At 43.6% G+C, this 12,509-nt stretch overlaps 1 protein-coding gene across 3 annotated transcripts in view; it reads left to right on the plus strand.

The window, feature by feature from the left end:
- The window catches only part of wdr5 (WD repeat domain 5), a 63,019-nt gene that overhangs the window by 13,192 nt on the left and 37,318 nt on the right, over window positions 1-12,509 (plus strand). For 2 of the 3 annotated variants that reach the window (XM_043687308.1, XM_043687309.1), the window contains exons 2-4: window positions 3,543-3,730; window positions 7,107-7,215; window positions 7,872-7,945. In XM_043687308.1, coding sequence (XP_043543243.1) covers window positions 3,653-3,730; window positions 7,107-7,215; window positions 7,872-7,945 — 261 coding nt within the window. In that variant the 5' untranslated portion in view covers window positions 3,543-3,652. Of the gene's footprint in view, window positions 1-446; window positions 476-3,542; window positions 3,731-7,106; window positions 7,216-7,871; window positions 7,946-12,509 lie in introns of all 3 variants that reach the window. The other variant, XM_043687307.1, reaches the window with a different exon arrangement.

The following is a 12,509-nucleotide window of genomic DNA, read 5'->3' on the forward strand; positions in this document are numbered from 1 at the left end:
CAAGACCTACCCTTCACAAATCCAAATTGTTGTGGGTTGACCCGCAATTCCTTTAGGGAGGGAATTCTAGGATTTTGACCCAGCCATAGTAAAGGAACGTCGATATATTTCCAAGTCAGGATGGGGAATGGCTTGGAAGGGAACTTGAAGGTAGTGATGTTCCCCTGCATTTGCTGCCCTTGTCCTTCTGGATGGAAGTGTATGTGGGTTTAGAAGGTGCTGTGTGAGGATCTTTGGTGAATTTCTGCAGTGCATCTTGTAGATAATACACACTGCTGCTACTAAGGTTCAGTGGCAGAGGGAGTGGATGTTTGTGGATGTGGTACCAATCAAGCGGGCTGCTTTGTCCTGGATGGTGTCCAGCTTCTAGAGTGCTGTTGAAGCTGCCCCCACCCAGGCAAGTGGGGAGTATTCCATTCCATTCCTTCCTGATTTGTGCCTTGCAGATGGTGGACAAACTTTGGGGAGTCGCGAGGTGAGTTACATTCCTCTTGTATTCCTAGTCTCATGTCTCTTTGTCTCTTCATTGTCAGTTTGAATATTTCCTTTTACTTTGTCTTGCTTGACATTATTCTCGTTTATCTGGACTAATAGCCTCTTTATTTGTGACATTTATTTCCTCCAGTAATATTATCTGTCTGTGGCTGTTCCTCATTAATTGGTTGAAGTGCTAGTCTGACTGTTGTGTTTGCATCTTGAAGCACTGTAGAGCATTTGAGTTTCTTTGGCAGTTTTTTGTACTAAAGAATCTCCAGTTGTATCTGAGTTCCACCTGTGAATGTCAGTCTCCCCAGGATTTGACTCCAAGACATCACTCTATTTTATATGCAGTGCTCCTTGACCTGACCTCAGTGCCCTGCTCAGCTGCTACCCTGCCCACCCAGCACCTTGTACCTTTTTCACACTGATACATTAAAACACTTTAAATGTTCCAAAGCTTCTCAGAATATTTGTGAATAAAGAGTTGGGTCAACACAGTATTTAATACCATAAAATGGGATATGTGACTTTGCATCCCTGACAATCCTGTCCTATAGAGTAGGACTCTGATCTCAGGTACAGTGCATGTTTCGAGAGATGCTGGATTCACAAGTGCTGTACCAAAAAAAGGGGAGCAAGAACAAAATTCTATTAAAGGGTAGCCACTCCCCCAGCATTCAGCCTATTGACTCCAACCTGTGTACGTGTGCACATGACTCTTTTATTCTCACACTATCCACTTGATACAGTACTTTGTCCACACTTGAGCCTTGGCAGCCACAACAGACCCATTCCGTTCCCTGTCCTTGGTAAATTTCCCCTGTCTGAGTTGTCGAATGTCTTAGTGTGTTCTGTCTAGGTTTGGAAGGAGGAACATGGAGCAGTGAAGGAAATAGAATGATTTGTAAAAAGGGGTCAAGAAGTTCCATTTATTTGAGACTGAAGGAGATACTCTGTATAATTGACTGGATGTGAGTATGCAATTTTAGCTGAGCAGGTCACTCAGGTGGTACATCGTTTGATGTAAGTTCGACTAAAGAGTCAGGAGAGCTGATGGAGTGAATCACTGCTGCTGTTGGGAGCTGTTGGCATTGGAACCTGTAGGTGATGGATTGATAGGGGAATTGTCACTTGCCGTATTTGCCTATGTTAGTGGACTAAAGGTTAACACTTAAACTTTATTAATTTTGCACTCCTAGAGGCAATATTTTTCCTCAACAGTCAGCTAACAGTCTGGGACCATTCTTGATTAAAGTACAGGTTAGCTGTCATGAAATTTATGTCCAATCCCAGAGTTGGCAAGTGACCCAGGAGATGAGTTAATGGGTGGGATAATGGACAGTGCAGCACAGTATGGTGCTGCAGATACTGAGAGGCACTGTTTGCAAGAAGCTCAGAAGCCATATCAGTGGCAATATGTTCAGAAAGCTTGCAGCTGATTAAGTTGAGTGGTTTTAATAAAGAGGGGAAGCCAATAGCTAAAGCTGAGGAGGTGAGGAAATTTTGAAAAGAATGCTGTTGACTCATTTATCAAGGACACAAATGCTAACAAAACAGTAGCAGAGATGGCACACCCCTCATGTGGGGAAGTGAGGATAATACCAGTCGACTGCAACAGGATGAAGATGTGCAAGTTGAGTAGGCCAATATAAACAAATTTTAAGATGAAATGTGAGGTCATGCATTTTGAGGAAAGGAATAGATAGAGACAGAATCAATTTAATGCACTCTGACAAAGGTGTGTGTAGAGCCAGGTACCCATGGTTTGACCTACATTTAAGGTAGTAAGACATCCTGCGAAAGTGCTCAGCAGAGCATCTGGGATCTTAGACTTCATAAATAGAGGCACTGAGTCTAACTGCATAAGGTTATCAATGCTTCTTGATAAGAAGAGATATTGAAGGTTTTTGTCTCAAGCTCATCAGAACAAATGCGAAAGATACTGAACTGCAAACAATCACAGCAGGTTATAGTATAGCAAAACAGCCAGTGCTGATTGGTTGGTGAGTCGAACCTAATTGGTTCTGGTGTTGATGTGGAGAAAGCTGTGACATACTATAGGTACCCTGGACCATCCCACAAAGATACAAGGATTGCACACATTTCTTCTGTTTTGAGAGACAGGTCAGTGTTTGTTGCCTCTATCAAACAGAAGTGAATCAAATAAGAATGCAACTGATTATCTTAAATTGGTCATTAGTCTAACTTTTAGCATACTCTGGATTGTTCAACATTTTATTACAATCACAGGATCACTTCACAGTAGATGCTTTGTTCTGGATTGCATAAGCATGGGCTAGGTGAATACTGTCTGTCCTGTGCCTGAAGGAGCATGCTGTTTGATTTGATCAACCAATCCTGCTATGCACAGTCTGTATACCGAGCATTGCGCTGACACGGAAATTACTACATAATGTCGCTTAATTATGTGGAAGACAAAATTGTTTAAGACTGATGACTCCGTCCTGTTTCTACTATACAGGAGCAGAATGCTTGAACATGTTCACATTCTTGAGATATTTTGAGAATATGTTCTAGGGTAGTTTGAGGTGGAGGAGACATTTTTCAAGTTTGAAAGTGACTGCCTTTGGTTTCTTTGTGAGTTTGAGCTCTTTGTATTGAGCAGTTACACAATCAGGATAGCCATTGTCCTGCAAGTAAGTTGTTCATGCCCCATTTCTAAGATGCTGATACAACAAATCCTCTGGTACAAAGAAGTATTCAGATCCTAACATGTATGTTGACCAGAGATGGTGGGCTTTTGATAGACAGCCGGAGTGAACTCATTAACACATTTCTTGAGTAGCACATTGAGAAAAGAGAGTGTATTAGAATATTCTAAGGTGAGTTTGTGCGTAGGATGGAGTGTAGTAGCTGTGTAGACAGAGACCTTAGTGACTAGTTTGTTTAATGCTGGTAACTTGAAGCAGTTTCCCCAGTTAATTTGTCCAGTAATTCATTGTGTGATTGCAATATAGGAGTCTGCAATATTCCATCACATTGCTCTTGTGAATTTGAGTTATGACCCAGACTGCCAATTTTCTCTTCTCTGGTTTTTACAGGCACTCTGGCCACACCAGCTGTTACTGGGAAAGGGAGTTGTTTTCGATCAAAGCAAATTTCCTCACCGTCAAAACAGCGGGACTCTGCTACGCTGGTGTGCTCAACAACAATGGCCACTGAAGATAAAAAATCTGAGTCAGAGTGCACAAAAACGCAGTCGATACCTTCTTCCTCTAATCAAAACAAGGTGAATTGTGAAAGATGTTTGCTAGGGCACTTTAGATGCTAAGCATAATTTTGTTTAGCCATAGCTATGTGGCCAGCATATTCAGTTTATTCAAAGGATCAGGTGAAAGTCTGGAAATGCTATAAATCTAATATTTCGGATGGATCAGATTTGTCCAATGTGAACAGGAGGGTTTCCTGACACAGTATGTAGAAGGTCCGACAAGACGAGAGGCCACACTGGACCTGGTGCTTGGTAATGAACCAGGCCAGGTGTTTGATTTAGTTGTAGGTGAGCACTTTGGAGAGAGTGACCATAATTCAGATACATTTAGTTGAGCCATGGAAAGGGATAGGTATATGCCACAGTCAAGAGTTATCAATGGGGCAGAGGCAATTATAATGTGATTAGGCGAGAATTAGGATGCATAGAATAGGGTAGCAAAATGCAGGGGATGCAGACAATGGAAATGTGGAGCTGGTTTAAGGAACAGATATTGCGTGTCCTTGATAGGTATGTCCCTGTCAGGCAGAGAGGAAGTGATAAGGTAAGGGAACCGTGGTTTACTACAGAAATTGCATCTCTTATTAAGCAGAAGGAAGAGGCTTATGTGTTGATGAGACAAGATGGTTCAGATGAGGCGATGGAGAGTTACAGATCAGCTAGGAAAGATTTAAAGAGAGTTAAGAAGAGCAAAGAGAGGACATGAGCAGTCTTTATCAAATAGAATAAGGGAGAACCCTAAAGCTTTCTATAGGTATGTGAGGAATAAAAGGATGACTCGGGTAGGAATAGGGCCGATCAAAGACAGAAGTGGGAAGTTGAGTGTGGACCCTGTAGAGCTCGGAGAGGTGCTAAATGAACATTTCTCATCTGTGTTTACTCAGGAAAAGGAGAATATTGTCGAGGAGAAGAATGAGGTATGAGGGTGGCATGGTGGCTCAGTGGTTAGCACTGCTGCCTCTCAGCACCAGGGTCCCAGCTTTGATTCCAGCCTCGGATGACTGTTTGTGTGGAGTTTGCACATTCTCCCCATGTCTGCGTGGGTTTCCTCCGGGTGCTCCGGTTTCCTTCCACAGTCCAAAGATGTGCAGGTTACGTGAATTAGCTATGCTAAATTGCCCATAGTGTTAGGTGCATTAGTCAGAGGGAAATGGGTCTGTGTGGGTTACTTTTCGGAGGGTCGGTGTGGACTTGTTGGGCCGAAGGGCCTGTTTCCACACTGTTGGTAATCTAATCTAATGAGATATTGGACTAGAAAGGATTGAGGTTAGTTATGAACAGGTGTTATCGATTCGAGAAGGAGTGGAAGTAGACAAGTCCCCTGGGCCGGATGGGATTTATCCGAGGATTCTCTGGGAAGCGAGGGAGGAGATAGCAGAGCCTTTGGCTTTGATATTTGAGTCGTCATTGTCTACAGGTTTAGTACCAGAGGACTGGGGGATTGCAAATGTTATGCCCTTGTTCAAGAAGGGCAGTAGAGATGACCCAGGTAATTATAGACCAGTGAGTCTTTTTTCTGCTGTAGGAAAGGTTTTGGAAAGGATTAAGAGATGAGATTTATAATCATCGAGTGAGCAACAATTTGACTTGGATAGACTGCAGAACTGGACTGAGGGGTAGCAAACAGAGTTCAGTGCAGCTAAATGTGAGGTGATGCACTTTGGGAATAACAGGAAGGCAGAGTACTGGGTCAGTGGGAAGATTCTTGGTAGTGTGGATGTGCAGAGGGAGCTTGGAGTCCATGTACATAGATCCCTGAAAGTTGCCATCCAGGTGGATAGTGCAGTTAAGAAGGCATACGGTGTGTTAGGTTTCATTGGTAGAGGGGTTAAGTTCCGGAGCCACAATATCATGCTGCAACTATGTAAAACGCTGGTGTGGCCACACTTGGAATACTGTGTACAGTTTTGGTCACCATATTTCGGGAAGGATATGGAAGCATTGAAAAAGGCGCAGAGGAGATTTACCAGAATGTTGCGTGGTCTGGAGGGAAGGTCTTATGAGGAAATGCTGAGAGACTTGGGTCTGTTCTGATTAGGTTAAATTACTTAGTGTGGAAACAGGCCCTCTGAAGAGCAACCCACCCAGACCCATTCCCCTACATTTACCCCTTCACCCAACACTACGGGCAATTTAGCATGGCCAATTCACCTGACCTGCACATCTTTGTGACTGTGGGAGGAAACCGGAGCACCCGGAGGAAACCCACGCAGACACGGGGAGAATGTGCAAACTCCACACAGAGAGTCGCCTGAGGCGGGAGTTGAACCTGGGTCTCTGGCGCTGTGAGGCAGCAGTGTTAACCACTGAGCCACTGTGCCGCCCATGAAAGTAGAAGGCTAAGAGGGGATTTGACAGAGACGTACAAGATGATCAGAGGATTAGGTAGGGTAGACAGGGAGAGCCTTTTTCTGAGGATGATGACGTCCGCTTGTACGTGGGGGCATAACAACAAATTGAGGGGTGATAGATTTCAGACAGATGTCAGAGGCAGGTTCTTTACGCAGAAAGTGGTAAGGACATGGAATGCCCTGCATGCCAATGTAGTCAACTCAACCACATTAAGGAGATTTAAACAATCCTTGGATAAGCACATGGATGATGATGGGATCGTGTAGGGGGATGAGCTGAGAATAGTTCACAGGTCAGCACAACATTGAGGGCTGAAGGGCCTGTTCTGCGCTGTATTGTTCTATGTTCTATAGTCACAGACCTAAAACATTTACTGTATCTTCCTCACACTAAACAGAAGCTGCTGAAACTACTGAGTTTTTTTTCCCAGCATTTTCTGTTTTTATTTCGGTTAGAAGTATGTAGTTTCAAACTCCATTCCAGAGAATCAGCCTACGATTTCTATTGGGCCATCTGTCAGTCACCAAAATTGCCATTTCCATTGCTGATGGTTTCTGGCATCAAGTGGAAAGTTGAATTGCTAAGCTTATTTAATTGTACTTATTTGGTCCTGTAATCTAGGCATTGCTGGCTGAGTCAGTATTCATTGCCTGTTTCTAATTACTGCTTGAGAAGGTGATGGTGAGTTGTTGCCTTCAACTGGTGTAGTCTCTGTGCTGTGGGCGGGTGTGTAATGGAGATAGGGAGGGAATTCCAGGATTTTGACCCAGCAACACTGAAGGAGCATGATAATATTTCCAAGTCAGGATGATAAGTGACTTGGAGGGAAATTTGCAGGTGTGGTGGCATTTCCTCGTATCTGCTGCCCTTTTCCTTCTAAGTGGAAGTGGTCGTGGGTTTGGAAGGAGCTGGCTAAGGATCCTTAATGAATTTCTGCAGTGGACCTTGTAGGTGGTACTCACTCCTGCTACTGAGCATCAGTGATGGGAGTAATGTCAATCAAGCATCATATAACAATCTCTTTTTTTTGTTTAAATAACAGCCTTCTGCAGTGAAACCAAATTATACCTTGAAATTCACACTGGCTGGACATACCAAGGCTGTGTCATCAGTGAAGTTCAGTCCAAATGGAGAATGGCTGGCAAGTTCCTGTAAGTAGATCTGTCACATTACTCATTTATATCACGAGAGAGTATGTAGTGTCAGTTTTGATCATCAGGAATCCATCCCAGCAGACAGTAGCTAAATACCATGCTCATTGTGGCGAGATGCTAGCGACAATGTGACTGAATCCCTAATGCATAGTGTGGTAAGTGAAATTATTCCCCTCATCACCTGCCCTTCCTGTCTTGCGCACTTTCTCCTTTCTCACCCCTTACCCCAGTCTTTGTTGTAACACACCAATTGCCTGGTTTGTTGACTTTTAGGGTGACGCTGGTTCAGTAGTTAGCATTACAGCCTACAATGCCGGGGACCCGAGTTTGATTCTAGTCTCTGACGACTGTGCAAACCCATACAGACGTTCTCCCTGTGTCTGAGTGGGTTTCATCTGGGTGTTCAGGTTTCCCCCAACAATCCATTGATGTGCAGGCAAGGTGGTTTGGCCATGGGAAATGCAGGATTACAGGGATGGGCCATAGGGGTGGTTCTGGTTTGGATGGCAGAAGAAAGTACTGGATGAGATTGATGACCACAGCTCATGGCTTTCATACAGCAGTGGATTCACTAAGCAGGGCAGCTCTCTGGCCCGATGTAAATGAAGGTTGCTCTATCTCAAAGCTGAAGGTTTTTTTGTCTTGCTCCACAGCTGCTGACAAATTGATTAAAATCTGGGGTGCTTATGATGGCAAGTTTGAGAAGACCATATTAGGACACAAACTGGTGAGTGTGGAAAGTACAACTGCTGTCATTTTCTGCTTCCTGTGACCCACACTCAGTGGCTATTATTGAGAACTCGTTTAAAAAGGCCAAAGCAATGTCTTACCTGAACCTGCTCTCTTGCGAAAGGTGTTGTTGGCCTGAACTTAGCTGAGCTGATTCACCCTTGTCTCCAGCTCAGTTCCTTCTGTTGATTTAAACTCAATATTTGATTTCATACTGGATTGTAGCTGAGGGTGAGCCCTGTTATCTGGATTAGAGTGGTGCTAGAATGGTGCTGTCGATTTTCCTGCTCCTCAGCTGCTGCCTGACCTGCTGTGCTTTTCCAGCACCACAATAATCTCCAGCATCTGCAGTTCCCGCCCCGTCCTGTTATCTGGCTGTTAAACTGATACTCTGTCCTGTTTGGTGGATATGCAAGATCCCACAGCACTCCTGGGGAGTGGTGGATATGCAAGATCCCACAGCACTCCTGGGGCGTGTTCTTCCTGCAGTGCTGACCAGAATGTTGTGCAAGACAGAATATAAAGTAGGATTAGACAGCGCAGGCAGAGGTACATTTGGACAATTGCACCTGTGCTAGTTGTTAGTCAGTGCTGTTAAGTTAGTCCTCCCCCCCCCCCCCCCCCCCCCCCCCCGCTGTTTCCATAATCCTTTGGTTTGATTTAGAATTCATTTTTATTAAATAGCTCCAAACACCCTTTCAGACAGCACAATCCATGTAACACCAACTGACTCAAAGTTCATCTCCCCTCCCTTTTCGTTTGTGCCAGTTTACCATAAATCTGAGTCTTTTCCTGATTGATGGAAAGTGTTCCCCTATCTATTCTGTAAAACCTCATCATTAGTTTTAATGCTTTAATTAAAGACGTCTCTGCAGGAGTTCCTCAGGGTAGCGTCTGACACCCAACCATCTTCAGCTGCTCCATCAATGAACTTCACTCCATTGTAAGATCAGAAGTATGGATGTTTAATTGTGCAATGTTCAGCACCATTCGCAACTCGTCAGATACTAAAGCAGTCCATGCTCAAGCCTTGAAGAAGAAGGGCACCGGGGAGTTCGAAAGTGGTGGAGGCGGGTACAATTACAATATTTAAAAGCTGTTTGGACAGGTACATTTTACAAAGGTTTAAAGCGATATGGACCAATCGCAGGCAAACGTTCAGTTTAGAAAACCAATTCAGCATGATTAGGTTAGACTGAGGGATGTTTCCATGTTGTATGACTCTGACTCTTAAGTCACCTCAGTTCTTCCCTTCTAAGGAAGACCACATAGGCCTATCCAGTCTTTCCTCATGCCTGCAGTTCTCAAGTCCTGGCATAATTCTTTTAAATCTCCTTTGAACACTCTCTAAAGAAATTGTATTTGCTGTAACGTGGTGACTAGAACGGCATACACGTACATAAAGGTCCAGTACTAGCCTAGCCAGTGTCTTGTACGTTTTCTGACATTGTATCCCACCTCTGATATTCAATACTTTGCCCAATGCATTTAACATCATTGTGAGAGTACCTACACCAAATGGACTGCAGTTGTTCAAGAAGGCAGCTGACGACCTTCTCAGGGGGAGTGACCGATGGCCAATAAATGCTGGTCCAGCCAGTGATGTTCGCATTCCATGAGTGAATAAATAAAAATACTTAGACCACAAGCTGCAATGAATCCAATCCTGAGTCCTGTGGAAAACTTTTGGAAGAATATAATTGATCATTGTCCAAGGGCTATAATTTTTCTGACCAGTCTACCATGTGGGAGCTCATAAAATGTCTTACTAAAATCCATGTGGATAACATCCAGTGCGCTCCCTTCATCAGTCCTCCTGGGTACTTCCACAAAACATTATCAACAAGAGCTGACCTTCCCTTAACAAATCCATGCTGACTATCCCTCATTAATTCATGACTTTCTATGTAATAGGTAATCTTATCTCTCGGGATAGATTCTAGCAATTTGCCCACTGCCGCAGTCAGACTGACGAGCCTATAATTATTTGGCCTATCCCTTTCACCTTTTTAAGCAATGGTGCAATGTTTGCAGAAGTCCAATCCTCTGGTACCTCACCAGTATCTACTGAAGATTGGAAACTTGTGCTCTGGGGATCTGCTTTTTCCTCCCTGGCATCCTTTAACAGTCTAGGATACCACTTGTAGGTCAGTTAATCATATATTTCCCTTCTCATTCTGCTTTTAGTGAATATTTTTTACTTCTCTTGAATTAGAATGTCTGCATCACCTCTTAATTTTGTCTCTGTCTTCACAAAAGAAAGAACCTGCCTACATCTTCTGCATCCACCTTCAAATTACCATGTACATCCTAGACTTGCTTTTGTTGTTCTCCTGTTCTTACAGTACTAATAAATATCTTTGTTTTCCTTAATTTTGCCAGCCAATATTTGTTTTATGTTTCCTGTATTTAGGTTCATAATTTTCTTCTTTATTTCAACTTGTGCTTGCTGAAACTTCAAAGCTTTTTAAAGTATTATCTGTTAGGATTGTCATAGGATATATTTTGCCAAATTCATTTCTGCCAGATCATCTCTCAGTTTTGATAAGTCTGCTTTCCCCTAATTTAGAATAGATTCTCCTGTTCTTTGTCTCTTTCCATCATGATGCTAAATCTAAATCATAATTCTGGAATGGTACAAATTCTTAAGGATTGGTTCTGTTTCCTTTAAGACATAGAACAATACAGCGCAGAACAGGTCCTTCGATGTTGCGCCGACTTGTGGACTATTCTCAGCTGGTCCCCTGCAATATCCCAAAATCATCCATGTGCTTATCCAAGGATTGTTTAACTCTCCCTAATGTGGCTGAGTTGACTACATTAGCAGGTAGGGCATTCCACGCCCTTACCACTTGCTGCGTAAAGAACCTGCCTCTGACATCTGTCTTAAATCAATCACCCCTCAATTTGTAGCTACATCCCCTTGTACAAGCTGACGTCATCATCCTCGGAAAAAGACTCTCACTGTCTACCCTATCTAATCCTCTGATCATCTTGTATGTCTCTATCAAATCCCCTCTTAGCCTCCTTCTCTCCAATGAGAACAGACCCAAGTGTCTCAGCCTTTCCTCATAAGACCATCCCTCCAGATCAGGCAACATCCTTGTAAATCTCCTCTGTATCTTTTCCAATGCTGCCACATCCTTACCAAAATATGGTGACCAGAACTGTACACAATATTCCAAGTGTGGCCGCACCAGCGTTTTGTATATTTGCAGCATGATATTGCGGCTCTGGAACTCAACCCCTCTACCAATGAAACCTAACACACTGTACGCCTTCTTAACAGCACTATCAACCTGGGTGGCAACTTTCAGGGATCTACGTACGTGGACTCCCAAGATCCCTCTGCACATCCACACTACCAAGAATCTTTCCGTTGATCCAGTACTCTGCCTTCCTGTTATTCTTCCCAAAGTGCATCACCTCACATTTAGCTGCATTGAACTCCATTTGCCACCTCTCAGCCCAATTCTGCAGTTTATCCAAGTCCCCCTGCAACCTGTAACATTCTTCCAAACTGTCCACTACTCCTCAGACTTTAGTGTCGTCTGCAAATTTACTAATCCATCCATCTATGCCGTGTCTAAGTCATTTATAAAAATGACAAACAGCAGTGGTCCCAAAACAGATCCTTGTGGCACACCACTAGTAACCAGACACCAGGCTGAATATTTTCCATCAACCACCAGTCGCTGCCTTCTTTCAGAAAGCCAGTTTCTAATCCACACTGCTAAATCGCCCTCAATCCCATGCCTCTGCATTTTCTCCAACAGCCTAGCATGTGGAACCTTATCAAAGGCTTTACTGAAGTCCATGTATACCATGTCAACTGCCCTACCCTCACCTACATGCTTGGTCACCTTCTCAAAATACTCAGTGAGGTGTGTGAGACATGACCTGCCCTTGACGAAACCACGTTGACTATTTGAAATCAAATTGTTTCTTGCTCAATGATTATAAATCTTATCTCTTATAATCCTTTCCTACAGCAGAAGTAAGGCTCACTGGTCTATAATTACCTGAGTCATCTCTACTGCTCTTCTTGAACAAGGGCATAACATTTGCAATCCTCCAGGTTTTGTGAAGGGCAGGTCGTGCCTCACAAACCTTATTGAATTCTTTGAAAAGGTGACGAAGGAGGTTGATGAGGGGAAAGCGGTAGATGTGGTATACATGGATTTTAGTAAGGCGTTTGATAAGGTTCCCCATGGTAGGCTACTGCAGAAAATACGGAGATATGGCATTGAGGGTGAGTTGGAGGTTTGGATTAGGAATTGGCTGGATGGAAGAAGACAGAGGGTAGTAGTTGATGGCAAAGTTTCTTCATGGAGTGCCGTCACTAGCGGTGTTCCGCAAGGATCTGTTTTGGGACCATTGCTGTTTATCATTTTTATAAATGACCTGGAAGAGGGGTTAGAAGGTTGGGTAAGCAAGTTTGCGGATGATACGAAAGTCAGAGGAGTTGTTGACAGTGAGGAAGGATGTGGCAGGTTACAGCAGGATATAGAAAAGCTGCAGAGCTGGGCAGAAAGGTGGCAAATGGAATTCAACGTAGCTAA

The sequence above is a fragment of the Chiloscyllium plagiosum genome, chromosome 3, assembly GCF_004010195.1.
Source record: "Chiloscyllium plagiosum isolate BGI_BamShark_2017 chromosome 3, ASM401019v2, whole genome shotgun sequence".
NCBI lineage: Eukaryota > Metazoa > Chordata > Chondrichthyes > Orectolobiformes > Hemiscylliidae > Chiloscyllium > Chiloscyllium plagiosum.